Raw genomic sequence first — 14169 nt, forward strand, 5'->3', positions numbered from 1 at the left:
CAGGCCCACGAGGAGTCACAGGTGCCACAGACACTTGGTGGCCCTCACACCCCCCACCCCGTCTCTCCGCAGTGCTGAGTGACACCCAACACTGCCTGGAGAGAGGGGTCCTGCCTCAGCGGCTGGAGCTGGGGAGAACCTGGGGAGAACCTGGGGAGGGGGTGTGGGGAGGACGTCCAGGGAAACAGACCTGCGAGCGTGCGCTGGGCTCTGACCTCTGTGTACCCAGACCTGAGCAGCCTCTGCCGGGTGGGCTACACCCAGGTTTATTCACAGATGGCGTTGGACTCCTCCCTTGTGCCCGGCCCTCTGCTAGGGCCCGAGAACACGGGGGGGGGGGGGGGGGGGGAAGAGGCAGCCCTGTCCCTCACAGGCTGCTCAAGGGGACACTCCAACAGGTGATTACAGACAGCACCTGATTTAGCTTGTGTAGGTGGCGGTGGGAGCTCAGGGGTGTTTCCCAGAGCGGGGGCCCCTCCACGCAGTTCATGGATTAACAGATGAAGGATAGGGGGTGGCTGTCCAGGCAGAACAGCGTATGCAAAGGCTGGGAGGCACTGGGCGTGTTGGAAACCACTGACTGCAGGCAGCGCAGGGGAGAGCATTTTGGGGGGCGCGTTACTTGGAACCACAGTTCTGCTGGGAGCAAGGCCCCAGGGCCGAGGCTTCGCTGTAGGGAGGGCGGGGGAACAGAGGCCCCAGGCTCCCACCCTCAGCGGAGGGGTGTTCCACTGCTCCCGGCCTTGGGAGACCTATCTGTTCACTCTGGGTGATTCCTTGCAGGTGGCGAGCATCTTAGAGGCAGACTTCAACCAAATGGAGGAAACAACCTTCTCCCTCCCACCGGCCGTGCTCTCGTCCCTGCAGAGTGAGGATGTGGCCCTCACCCGGAGCCTGGTGGAGGGCTGTGAGCCCTCACCCGGAGCCTGGTGGAGGGCTGTGAGCTGGAGCCGCAGGGCCCCGCCGCCAACTCACCTGGGACCTGGTGCCACAGCTGTCTGCGCTCTACGTGTCCCTCGCAGGGCTGCAGCTGCTGGCCGCCCCCGGCCCTGCAGCCCTCTGGGCTGATGCCTGAGGAGGGTGCCACATCCTCCCCCAGGGTCCCAGCCACCCTGCCTCCAGGGAGCTGTTGGCCTGGAGCCTCTGTGCAGGGCCGGGATGCAGCTGCCCCTCCGGCAGCCACAGGTGACTGGGGGGCTCCCCGGGACCGGCTCACACACCCTCTTCTCTCCTTCACAGGATGGCCCCCAGACTTTAGTTGCCTGTCCACATCTGAGGCGGGGGGCACCAGTTAGGCTAGGGTCCTACCTCGGATCAGGATTCTTCCTGGAGAGGCCCTAGAGGCTGGTCCCAGAACAGCCTGGCCTCCATTCACTGCTCCACCACCGACAGCTGGGAGCACGTCCGGCCTTCTCTGCGCTTCCTCCTCCTGTAAAATTACCCCCGTAAAGTGGGGTGATAAGAATTCCTAGCTCACGGGATTGTAGCGAAGATTTTAAAAGTTGTACATGAAGTGCTCAGAACAGTGCCTGGCTGCCAGCTATTATTGCGCGATGTTGTTATTATTAATAATAGTATCACTCTTCTGGAAGAAGCTGCCAGACCTTTCTCCAGGTTAACAAAGGACTTGGACAATCTCCCCTTAATTTCAGCTCCCTGCAGCTCTCCTTCAGCCTCAGTTTTCCCATTTGTAAAATGAGAGTGACGGATCACACTGCTCAGTTGTCACCCAGCTGCACCGTTCAGGGATTCCACTACAGACTGGGGTGCAGGCCAAGGGCTGTGCATCTTTGTGTGAGCAGTGGGGGGTGTGGGCACACACACGCGTGTGTAAGGGCGTGCACAGGGAGCAGGGGAAGCGCCTGAGCACGCATCACAGGGCAGAGCGGCTCTCCCGCCTCCCAGCTCCGTGCTCCTCCTAGCAGAGCACACCCAGACAGAAACAGACCTCAGGAAGACAGCGCTCAGAGGCAGACAGATCAGCTGGTTTTGCCCACTCTCAGCAGGATCACTTTATATATTCTCGTCTACTGATAAAACCTAACAATCAAAGCAATGGTCATTGTAAAAAAAAAATAATAATAGGGGGCTTCCCTGGTGGCGCAGTGGTTGAGAGTCTGCCTGCCAATGCAGGGGACACGGGTTCGAGCCCTGGTCTGGGAGATTCCCACATGCCGCGGAGCGACTAGGCCCGTGAGCCACAATTACTGAGCCTGCGCTCCGCAACAAGAGAGGCCGTGATAGTGAGAGGCCCGCGCACCGCGATGAAGAGTGGCCCCCGCTTGCCGCAACTAGAGAAAGCCCTCGCACAGAAACGAAGACCCAACACAGCCATAAATAAATAAATAAATAAATCAAATTAAAAAAAAAAAAAAGACCACAGACTGGGGGGGCTTAAAAACTAGACCTTTAAAAATAAATAAATAAATAAAATAATAATAATAATAAAGTTTCAGAAAGGTATGAAAAACATTTTAATCTCCTTAATTCCATTCTCCAGAAATAACCAGTATTGACATTCTGATGTTTATCCTTTCAGTATTTTTTCCATGCATTCATATAAATTATCTTGCAGAAAAATTGGGTAACGTATGTATAGTTTCACAAACTTGCTTTTTAAAACTGTAATATATTATGTGTATGCCATCAAACATTCTCTGTAACATGAGAAGTGAGGTTTTGGGCAAGGGAATCTTTGCAGACCTTACACCAACCCCTGGAAAGCTCTATTCTGGAAATAATGCACCAACGTCACACTTTCACCAAATTTCAGCATCTTCAGTTCCGTCTGGAGAGTGCGGACACGGGCTCCTCCTTGTGGGGAGAGCAGGAACATAGATGCTTTCCACTCTTCATTGCCAGTTGTCCAGTCCATCACGTTAATCAAGCCTTTCTTTTTGCATGTTGCTCTTATGGGCTCAGAGAGGCCCATGTTTTAATAAGTTAATGAGCCACAAGTAATTTAAAAGGGATTAATGTTCAACTCACATGTCTTAAAGGGCATTAAATGAGTCCACACACATGGTCTGCATGAAAATCCTGTTTCCTTTCCCAGCCCCTCACCTCCTGCAGCTGCCCCAGCCCCTCTGACCGCCCCTCCGCCTGCCTGACTTCTCCTTAACCCCTCCCATCCCCCTCCTCCTCCTCACGCACCCTCCCCTCTCTGAACTTCATTACACAAACTGGCCAATCTTCTCTCCCAGCAAGAATCTCTCCTTTTGTAGGGGCGGGAATGGACATCCAGTGGCAATGAAAGGCTTCTCTCTTGTGGTCTGGTGAACATGATAATAAATGTTGTTCCATAACACATACGTTTTTAAGTTCAACTTTCTTGAAAACTAGCTTCTGCCTGAAATTAGAGACGGTCACAATTTGAACGAACGGTCTAATTAAATCAAACTAGTTCTAGAAAGTGAGAGTTCTAGCAGCAGCAGCAGCATCAAAGATGGAGAAAAATAACGTAACAGAGAGCAAGGGCCCTGAAACCAGTAGATTTAGACTGAGCAGTGGCTCTGGCGGTAGCTGTGTGACCTTAGGCAAGTTTCTTAACCTCTCTGAATGTTTCCTCATCTATAAAACGGGGGTAACAATATCTCCCTATGTTTGTGCCCCTTGAATAGCATGCTTACGTACAGTGGTTTCCTCCCTTTATAGGACCTCTAGAGAGCCCACTCATCGGCGCTTACAGGATGATCCTTGTCTGAAATCTTTCAGCAGCTAAGTCAGGGGCTCCAGGAGCCGTCAGCTTGGGGCCAGCAGCAGAGCTGGGATAGGTGAGCTGCCCTGCGGCTGTAGGCGTCTGAGGAAGCCGTCTCTCTTTGCATAGGCGCCTCCTCTGCCTCTGACCACCCGGAGCAGCTCTCCCTTCTCAGGACCTCCCCCAAGCACCTGGGGCACAGCCTGGAAGCCACTGTTGTCTTAGCAGCTATTCCAGGTCAGAGGTGGGACCACGGAGATTGACTTTTACAGATGGGGAGAATGGGGCCCAGGGAAGTCGTAAAGCCAGTGAGTGAGGGGCAGAAAGGGACCAGAACCCATACAGTGGAGACTCTCCTCTACACGGACTGTCCTGCGGTCCACCCTCCATGCCCCTGCCCCTCCTCCCAGCCTCTCGCTGCCAAATGCTCCCTGGAGGACCACTCCCCCACCAGACCAACAGATGCCGTTATAAACAGGAGGGGGGGGAAGGCAGGCCTCACTGGGAGGATAACACCTGATCAGAGACGCAGGGTATGACCCATCTGCCACCCCACAGGGGGACCAGCCACTGCCAAGGGCCCGGACAGTGCAGCGCCCTCACTGCATTTGAGGAACAGCAAGATTAGCGTGGCCGGGGTTACTTGATGCGGAGTGAAGGAGACGTGGTATTTGTGTACATGCACGATGTATGTACAAGGTCTGTCCTCACATCACTGTTTACGGTGACAGTAGTTTGGAAATAAACTGAGTCCCTCAGATAGGGACTGGTTTAGCGAATTACGGTACAGGCATATAATGGAATACCACACAGCATTCACAGAGAATGAGGATGCTGTCTAGGTAAAAACGGGCAATCTACGATTCTCATTAAGTGAATAAAGCAAAGTATGCAAGAGTATATGGAACAAATTGCACTTGGGTAAGGGGATAGGAAGAATAAATACTGGTGACATAAAATTTGAACCCAGGTCTATCCCACCTACTGAAGGCGCACTGTTTCTACTACAACCACAGATTTAGAAATTTTTCCAAAAACAGTACTTGAAAGATCCTGGTGTTTTGTGTCAATATTCAGACCACATACTACTGGGAGGCTATATACCAACATTTGCTATTGCTCACGTGGCTTCCTTCACCCGAGCGCCCTCTTTATACACCCAGAACTCCGCTGCTCTCCTCCATGATGTCCCCACCCGGCACCCATCTTCAGTCCTAGGACACTGTCTAGGTGGGCTCTGGACAGGTACTTACTATTTACTGACACAATGATAACTGCTGCAGTTATCACCATTATCGGCGCTCAACGTTTAAAACAATTATGGTACTAGTTTTGGTTTCAGATACACAGTTAATCGCCTGCCCACTCAGAAACCAGTGCTCCCTCACAGTAAGTTTTTATTAATCAGTTATAGGATCATTAAAATTAGGCAGCTTTCCCTAACACCCTCACAGACTGAGGAAAGTAGTTAGAACTGGTGCTCTGGACAATTCTAGGATCTGTGGAAAACCATACATGTTAATGGACAAGACACCTGAAATAGGTTACAATACAAACGTCACGATGGTCGTAACAAGACTGGCACTCAGCACTCCTGACGTGCACTGGACAGTACAAGCATCATAGAGCACAGCCCTCAGGGCCACGGTGGGGGGCTAAGCATTTCAAGTATTTTGTTTTATAAATGAGGACACGTGAGACTCATCCAAAGGCACACTGAGTTAAACTCAACTCCACCAACTCTGAAGTCTGTGTTTTAATTTAACTGTTTACACCAATGCTGCCTTTTGCTGACAGTATAGACAAGACACATAGTATATGAAACGGAATCAAACGTTAGAGATATTGTCTCAATTCTCATTTTACTGATTAGGAAAATAGAGTTCCAAAGAAGTGATATGGCTTGCATTTCCTGAGTTTTTTTTTTTTTTTTCAATCAAATATTATTTAATGACAGCTGTGCATATAAATGTAGTTGTATTAGCATTAATATTCAAATCCTGGTGGCTCTGAGCTCCCACCTGCATAACTTCAAAGTGTTATCACCTCCCCCAGTTGTTGCTGGGAGACGCTGCAAGTGCCTCACGTGTCCTCAGGAGCAAACCTGACCCGCTCTCCTGCAGAGACTGTGGGCCAGTCAAGGAGGCGCCATGCAGACAGGACCCTCCATCCGGCCTGAGGGGGACTGCCCACCTCGGGAACTGCTCCCTGGCCCCATCCCACGCTGCCACTCAGTTCTAGCACCACACTGACACTGTGTGGGACCTGACCCCAAAGCGGGTCTCCTTGAGCTCTGAGTCTCACCACGACTTTTATTAATGCTTCTCGGTCAGCTTCTGCCCCATCCCCTGTCCCATCTAGGCCAAAACCCAATTCTTCAGGCCAGACAGTTTCCTGAGTTTCTATCTACAGATCTTTGCATTACATCTTCTGGGATCACCACGTAAAGATTGTGAAATATGCTCTGTAAGGGATTATAAGAATTTATGAACTGGCAATTCCTGCAATCTCAAATGGAACCAGTATGGCATTTCAACTCAAAAGACCTGGGCTTGAGCACAAATGCTAATTATCCTTATGACAAGTCTAAAATACTTGGAGCAGTCTTAAAATAGTCCAGAGTGCTTCTTAATCCAAATCTCTAAAGTGAGGAAACAGCCAACTGAAGAGTTCTACTCATCTAGGTGGAGGGCTGCAGAAACAGGGCAGGTAACAGATCATCATGGGTATCATTGGTGGAAGACATGATGCAATGGATACTTTACACTGTGAAGGAAGAGACATGGGGACTGGGACAAAGGATGAGTAGAGAGATACCGACCGGGCTGTGTTTTAGAGGGAAGAGGGGGTAAAAGGAGGCTGCCTTAGGGTGACAGAAAATTTACCTGCACAGAACGGAGTCACACCTCCCTCCAGAACACAGGGCAGATCCTGCTAATTAATCCTGGTCCTCTTTCCTGATGAGCCCATGGCCGGCCCCATAATCCTTCATTCTGAGGACAGACATGAATAGAGATCAGACTCGGCAGGTGAAAAGATGCCTTTTTGTTCTCTCTGGCTATCTGAAGGGCAAATATTAGACCAAATTAAACCCACTTCCTGGCAGCAGAGATGGCTCCTTGCATCACTCTGCAGCACAGTGCTTCCGACACACTAGGCTCTCAAAGAAACCTGCTCTTCTAACTAGATGAGAGATCGGTAAACTTTCTGTAAAGGGCCAGACAGTAAATATTTTAGCCTCTGAGGGCCATATGGCCTCTGTCACAAGAATTCCATTCTGCTGCTGTAGTGCAAAAGTAGCCAAAAGTTAACATGTAAACAAATGAGTGAGGCTGTGTTCCAATAAAATTTTATTTACGGGCACTCGAATTTGAATTTCATGTATTTTACACGTGCCACAAAATATTATTTTGACTTTTGTCAACCTTTTAAAAATGTAAAAACTATTCTTAGTTCGTAGGCTGTAGAGAAACAGGTGGCGGGAGGATTGGCTCACAGATGAGTCTGCTGAGCCCTGGTCAGAGGTTGAGAGATCTTTCCACTTACCCTCCAACGTGCAGATCTCAAACTATGTTAACTGCGAAGGCCGCAGCTGTATTACTTTATCTATTTCAGCTGCAACCTTATTTTTAATTTACGTCATTCACTCCGTTCAAGCACGCACACTTGGCACCTTACTTAGATTCGGGCAGAGGGCAAGATCCTTGGGACACTGAAGGGACCTCAGACATGGCTCTTTTCTCAAGTTCTCACGGTATCAGGAAAGAGGTCCAGCGAAACATCAGCAGTGTTGGATGAGATACTTGTATTAGAGTCTTAGGGCTGCCATAACAAGTTACCCCCAACTGGGTGGCATAAAACAAGCTTATTCTGAGTCCCAGAAGCCTTAAGTCTGAAACCAGGGTGTGAGCAGGGTTGGTTCCCTCCGGAGGCTCTCAGGGAGAACGGTCCAGGCCTCTCCTCCAGCTTCTGGTGCTGCCGGCAACTCTGGGTTCCTCGGCTAGCAGACACACTGCTGCAATCCCGCCTCCATCTTCACACGGTCTTCTGCTCTGTGTCCGTTTCCCCTTCTTTTCTCTTACATTGAGTTTGGGGCCCCATGTAATCCAGGACGGCCTTATCTCCAGATCCTTGACTTACTTTCAGCTGCAAATACCCTTTTCCCAAATGAGGTGGCGTCTCCAGGTTCCAGGTGCACGTATCTTTGGGAGAGGGGGCACTATTTAACTCATTACAACTCTCTTATTAGAAGGTGCCTAGAAGGAGGTGGCTCATGTATATCCCAAAGGCTTCATCAAAGTGACACAAGCTGGTCCTTGAAAAATGAGAGCTGCTGTTCATCAGATGGACACGCGGGAGGAAGTGAATGACAGGCTCAGGGACCAGCCAGACCCGAGTTACGGAAGCGTGACACTGCGTGGAACGATATGAGCAGCACACAGGTGAGCCCGGCTGGGAGCAGGGTGTGGGTGGGAGAGAGTGAGACCAAGGCCAGAGAGGTCAACAGGGATTCCATCATGAAGGGCTGTGGGCATGGTGACCTGGCACTACTAAGCCAGAAGGTTCTGATGGAATCCTCTGGGATTTTCTCCCCCAGTTAACTGTTAAACTAGCACGGGTGAACTAGACAAGCTTTAAGCAGCTTCTCCCCATCAGGACACTTAGATTTCATGATGACGGTTTTATGATCTTCAAGTAATAAAAGCATGCGAGTTTCCTTGTTTCTTTCCTTGTTCTTGTCACTTGAAACAAGTGATCTTGTTTCTCCCAGGAATTCCCTCGTATACTCACTCTCCTCCCAGTCATAAGGACTGTTCTTCCTCCACACTCTGTTTCAAGTTGCTACCTTCTCGCTCCTGGAAAATGCCTATCAAGCAAGAGTGTAGTTTTCCTTGTCACTACATCCATACAAGAGTAAATCGAGGATAAAAGTCAAGTATGACAAGATCACTAGTCTTACTGCGCTTAGCAAGATTTTAAAAGCAATTAAAATGATAAAAAAGAAAAAGACCCAGCCCTCCTCTAAAAGAAGGAAAAAATAGGTAATGTGTATATACGTTCCATAAAAATATACATGGGGAAAGCTCTAGAAGCCTAAAAACAAAACACCAGTAAACCAAGCCACACTTAGAAAAATGAAAGCTGATTTTTATTTTATCAACAGCCATTCTTTAAACATGAACATGCATACGTAATATTCTACGCACACATCACAGTTTTTAACATTAGTTAATAAAGGTTAAACACACAACATACATCCTTACAAAAAAAGTCAAAATGCAAACTTAAAACTTTAAACAAAAGTCTTACTAATTTAAAAAAAGTTTGTGTTGGGTACCATTTGTACAACACAGTTAATTTAAACATTTTCATTTTGGCTGCACATGAAAAAAGCGGCAGTAGAAAATAAAGTCATTGAGGGTTTTTAAATAGCAGAATAGGCAGTTTTGCCATGCAGGAGAAGCAATATTAAATATTAGTTTTCAAAAAAAATCCACATTTAAAAATATTTAGTTCAAGTCACAGAATTTTTCTCAGTAGAGACCCCAATGCAATGCATAATTAGCTGCCTTAGATGGCCTGTTTGAAAGGATAACATCCCTTCAGAGTATAACTTTACTGATTTTGGCACAGAAAAGAAGTCTTAAGAACAAGAATATGATTAAAAAAGAGGGAGAGGAACAGAGGAAAGAAATAAAAAGCAAGAGTAAATGAGATAGTAATTGCAATCACTAAAAACTGTGCATTCTCAGTCACTGCAGAATACTGTCTTCTGTCTACAGCAGGTGCTTATTCCAGAACTGTTATTGCAGCATGGATTTAATCTGCTTGGAGGTAGTCTCATCATTCAAATGTTTTGTTGTGTACCTAAAAGGGAAAAAACATCAATTTTAGGGAGTTAAAAAACAAACAAACATAACCTGCATCAGGTTCTATAATTATGGTAAGAGAGGCAACTGGCCAGGCAATCTTCTCTCACAAAATTATGCCTTTTCATTCCAGCTTTAACCCTGTTCAGGTCCTGCTAGCTTATGCTCCTCTCACCTTTTAAACAGAATATCCAATGGCTGTTTAACTTATTTAGAACTACCTTGTTGAAACTACCTATTTTCAGAGGAAAATAATTGTTGTCCTATATCAGGGGTTGGCAAATTAGAGCCCGTGGATCAAATCCAACCCACCACCTATTTTTGTAGGGCCTGTGAGCTAAGCATATTTTTACATTTTTCAATGGTTGGGAGAAAAAGTCAAAAAATAGTATTTCGTGTTAACATAGAAATTACATGAATTTCAAACTTCAGTGTTTATAACATTTTACTGGAACAGAGCCATGCTGATTCATTTAGGTAATGTCTATGGTTACCTTCTTGCTACAACGGCAGAGCTGAATAGCTGTGACAGACAACACATGGTCTAGAAAGCCTAAAATACTTGCTTATTCTTTGGTCCTTTACAAAAAAAAGTTTGCCAACCCCTGTTCTATTCTGTATTTCAGACAGTTCAACTATGATGGTTCTGTCATATCCCAAAATGTTTCAGTTCTCTAAGTGCCTTATTTCCAGGCAGATGTGTTTTGTTTTAAGTATGTAAATGCATATTAAGAACCTAAAAAAGAATCCCTAAGAGTGATTAGTATTTTATGAGAAGATTCACCACAGGATTCTTTTTAATGGCAGAAATTCAATAAGCAGGCCTACTGTGTGTCAGGCACTGTTCCAGGAGCTTACCACCTAGCAGAGAGAGAAAGATGATAATACACTACTCCTACAGAAGGGGTATTAGGAGCAAAGGAGGAAAGTACCGGTGGGGCCTTAGAGGCAAAGACAGACCAGGTCACGCAGACACTATAGGCCATAGTGAAGAGTTTCGAGATTACTCTGAGGTTAATGAAAGCCAGCGGAGGATGCCGAGCAAGGGGGTGATGTGTGACTCCTCTCTGGTTGCTGAGGGGGAAGCGCAGGGAGAAGGAGCAGCAGAGGGGCCAGCCAGGGGGCTGGGGAAGGGTCCCAGTGACCAAGGCTTGGACCAGATTCGGAGCAACGGAAACAGGTGCTCAATGCCTGAACGTGGGATACATTTTGGAGATAATTCACACAGAACTTTAATGCTGGATCAGTTAACCTGGTTTACAAGCATTTCACATATCTTTAAGAAATGTATCTCTTTAAGCAGATACACATGGATGGTCTCTCTTTGTTAAAGAAATTTAAACTCAATTCTCGTTAGGTTCATTTCAAACCAATTTAAAAATTGAAGAAAGTACCTCAACTCAAGTAAATCCTTAAGAGAGTAAAGAGACAAATATGTGCTTTAGTAAGTCTGTGATACACTCTACAATTTTACTCAGAGGTCACCTCCATACTGTTCTCGTATTGCTGAACAGACACCAGCCTGGCACGTAACAGGTACTCAATTAGTATTTGTGGAAGGAAGACAAGAAGCTAAGCAGCCAGCCTGAAAGAAAACTCCATACGGGAGAATTTTTACACTAAGTGGTAGGTGATGTAGCAAAGGCTTAACCTTTCTGTTTTATTTCCCAAGTGCAGATAACGCATGTATCGTTATACATAATCCTACTGATGCCAGGAAATAAGACTTTTCAACATCCATTCCTTCATTTCTGTTGTTTCCATCTCCTTTACACAGCTGCACAGTGGAAAGAGCCAAGTAACAGGCACGACAAAATGTCTACTGCAGAGTAAAGCATGACTACTCAGCAGTGCACTGCGCCCGTGCAGGAGCGGTGAGCGCTTTCCTCGCTACCCAGATATGAGCTCTCGCTCCTCCCGAGGGATGTGATCACAAGCTGCGGCAGTTCTCAGAGCCTCCTGGACAAAGCCGATCCAGAGGCATGTCGCATCCTCCCACTCCTATCAAGAAAAGGCCAATGGCATCTAACGTATGTGAAAATAATGTATGAACATGTATGGTATTATTTTACTTTATGCATAAACACAAAGTCCTTTTCCAAGTGCATATGACTTTTCTACTGAAGAAAAACAACTATTATTTACCTTTCTTTTTAAACTTAAGGAAGAAGGCAATTATCTAGCACTGAACCTAACTCCCGGCTCTAGCTTTCACTTTCTGTCTCTCTTTTAATCAAAGGCACTTGGTTCCATTTCCCCACCTGTAAAATGTAGACATGGCTCGTTGCTTTCTCTTAAGCACATAGTATAAGCTGGTGGGAACGATATCATTACCACAGAAAAGCACTCAAAATAGGCAACGTGTATATATATATATATATATATATATATGCAACTACACTCCTATTTGAAACTTGGCTCTGGGAAAAATGATGGAGTGAGCATCTCTAATAAATAAGCTATTCACTAAAAGAAAATAATGCAGCAAAAATGTGTTCCATTTTGCAGAGGCAGAAATAACAGCACTTGCACAGCACTTTGGGAATTCCGAAATGCTTTCTTAACAGTATCTTCTTTGCTCTGAGTGAAACATATTAAGGGTTAGGTTGCTTTAGTTTGAGCAGTGTTTCTCAAAATTTCAGCATTATCTACAACAGACAGGGTGTTTATCAAATGAGGTGCCTGAGCCCCACCCCAGACCTAATGAAGAGACTCTGTGGAGGTGGTAACCTGGGAATCTGCATGTCCCTTTCCATCCAGATAATTCCAAAGTACACTGAAGCTCAGTCTCATGGTACTCCTAAGGCTCAGTGATGTAGCATCCAGTATATGGGATTTCAAGAATAAAATCCTGAATTTGAAAACAGATTCCAATGCCTATTAGCTATATAATCTTTAAGCCTCTCAAGAGCTTAAGGTAACTATTGTATGATGGAGATACCCCCAACACCCCATACCCACCACCTACCTCACTAAGCTGTGGTAAAGATTCAATAAAGCCACAGACATGAAGTTGCACTGTAAATGTACAGTGACATAAAAATGATACTAATTATAACCACTACTACATAGCAACAAGTATACTGATAAACTTTACAAAACCTCCCAGGTGAAAATTAAGAACCAGACACAGAATATGTGTTTCACTACGAATAAAAACAGTTCAAGAGTTATCTCTGCAACAAACTTTTATTTTCTCATTTCCATTATACATTTGGAAAGAAAACTTAAAACCAACAGGTGGCTCTTGCCTCAGTGGTGCCTCTCTTCCTCTTTCCCTCAAACACAGATTGCTGCGTGGGAGACTTCAGCACCCTTTCACTCACCGCCACTGCCCTCCTTTTCCCTACACCTAACTACTTTTACACTTTGAAAAATAAAAGTAAACTCTGAGTTTTTAAATTAATGTTTGAAGCACAGTCCCTTCAGGGTAAAGAAATATGTAATACTAAAACCTCTTTGACCTCTATTACCTCTTACTTTAAGAAAATGTCCTGTCACTTGCTGGCTTTGGAAGAGTCTAACCAATCAGAAAGAAAGGGCCTGGGAGAAAAATCAGGCTGACTGGGACACAGGGAATCCTCAGAAAGGGACCAAGTAGGAAAGATTCACAAAACCATAAATACTGGTAAAACCAATGAGAAATCTCCAGAGTAAAAACTTAAGGTTTTTGATAGGCTTAACGGTTGAAATAATTTGACATTATAAGAATTTTTGTTGTTGTTACATTACGTTCCTTAAGCGTTTGGTGTTCGTTTAGAATACATCTCCTTTATTCAGCAGTCACTGCTTATAGAGTACTTTTCATCATCTTAATAATTTCATGGTTCCACTCAGCTGAAATGACACATCCTAGATTTTGCTTTATGACTTACCAGGTGACTAAGTATCCAAAAGGAATAACAATCTGTTTTGCTCACAAAACATGTGGGGAATATAATATTAAGTTGGAAATCATTTTATTCTATTATGTGAACTACAATGCACTGCAGTGAAAAGCAAAGATGGCCTATGACCTCAAAAAGTCACTAAATGAGTATTTCTGCATTCATATAATTTTTGTGTTCAAACACAAAATAATCAAGTAACAAGCAAATCATCTTTTATGTTAGGGAATTTATACTACCAATTAAATATCTGTAGTCAAGATGTTATAATGTGCTGATATTTTCCTTTAAAAATATTACAGGGCTTCCCTGGTGGCGCAGTGGTTGAGAGTCTGCCTGCCAATGCAGGGCACACGGGTTTGAGCCCTGGTCTGGGAGGATCCCACGTGCCGCGGAGCAACTAGGCCCGTGAGCCACAACTACTGAGCCTGCACGTCTGGAGCCTGTGCTCCGCAACAAGAGAGGTCGCGATAGTGAGAGGCCTGTGCACTGCGATGAAGAGTGGACCCCGCTTGCCGCAACTAGAGAAAGCCCTCGCACAGAAATGAAGACCCAACACAGCCAAAAATAAAATATAAAAAAAAAAAAAAAAAAAAAATTACAGGATCCTTAGGAGCTTCAGTAACTAAATCAAGTAAGTCTAAGCTGAGAAGACATCAAATAATGACTGACTACTTTATATTCCTTGTAAGAAATATTATAAGAAATGCAGGGG

General features: G+C 45.6%; 1 protein-coding gene across 5 annotated transcripts in view; it reads right to left on the minus strand.

Moving 5' to 3' along the window:
• Positions 1 to 8870: 8870 nt before the first annotated feature.
• The window catches only part of CYRIB (CYFIP related Rac1 interactor B), a 147040-nt gene continuing 141741 nt past the window's right edge, over positions 8871 to 14169 (minus strand). For 4 of the 5 annotated variants that reach the window (XM_068526018.1, XM_068526019.1, XM_068526017.1 and 1 more), the window contains one exon: positions 8873 to 9565. In XM_068526018.1, the coding sequence (XP_068382119.1) occupies positions 9502 to 9565 (64 nt within the window). In that variant the 3' untranslated portion in view covers positions 8873 to 9501. Of the gene's footprint in view, positions 9566 to 14169 lie in introns of all 5 variants that reach the window. The other variant, XM_068526021.1, reaches the window with a different exon arrangement.

The sequence above is a fragment of the Eschrichtius robustus genome, chromosome 17, assembly GCF_028021215.1.
Source record: "Eschrichtius robustus isolate mEscRob2 chromosome 17, mEscRob2.pri, whole genome shotgun sequence".
Lineage (NCBI taxonomy): Eukaryota > Metazoa > Chordata > Mammalia > Artiodactyla > Eschrichtiidae > Eschrichtius > Eschrichtius robustus.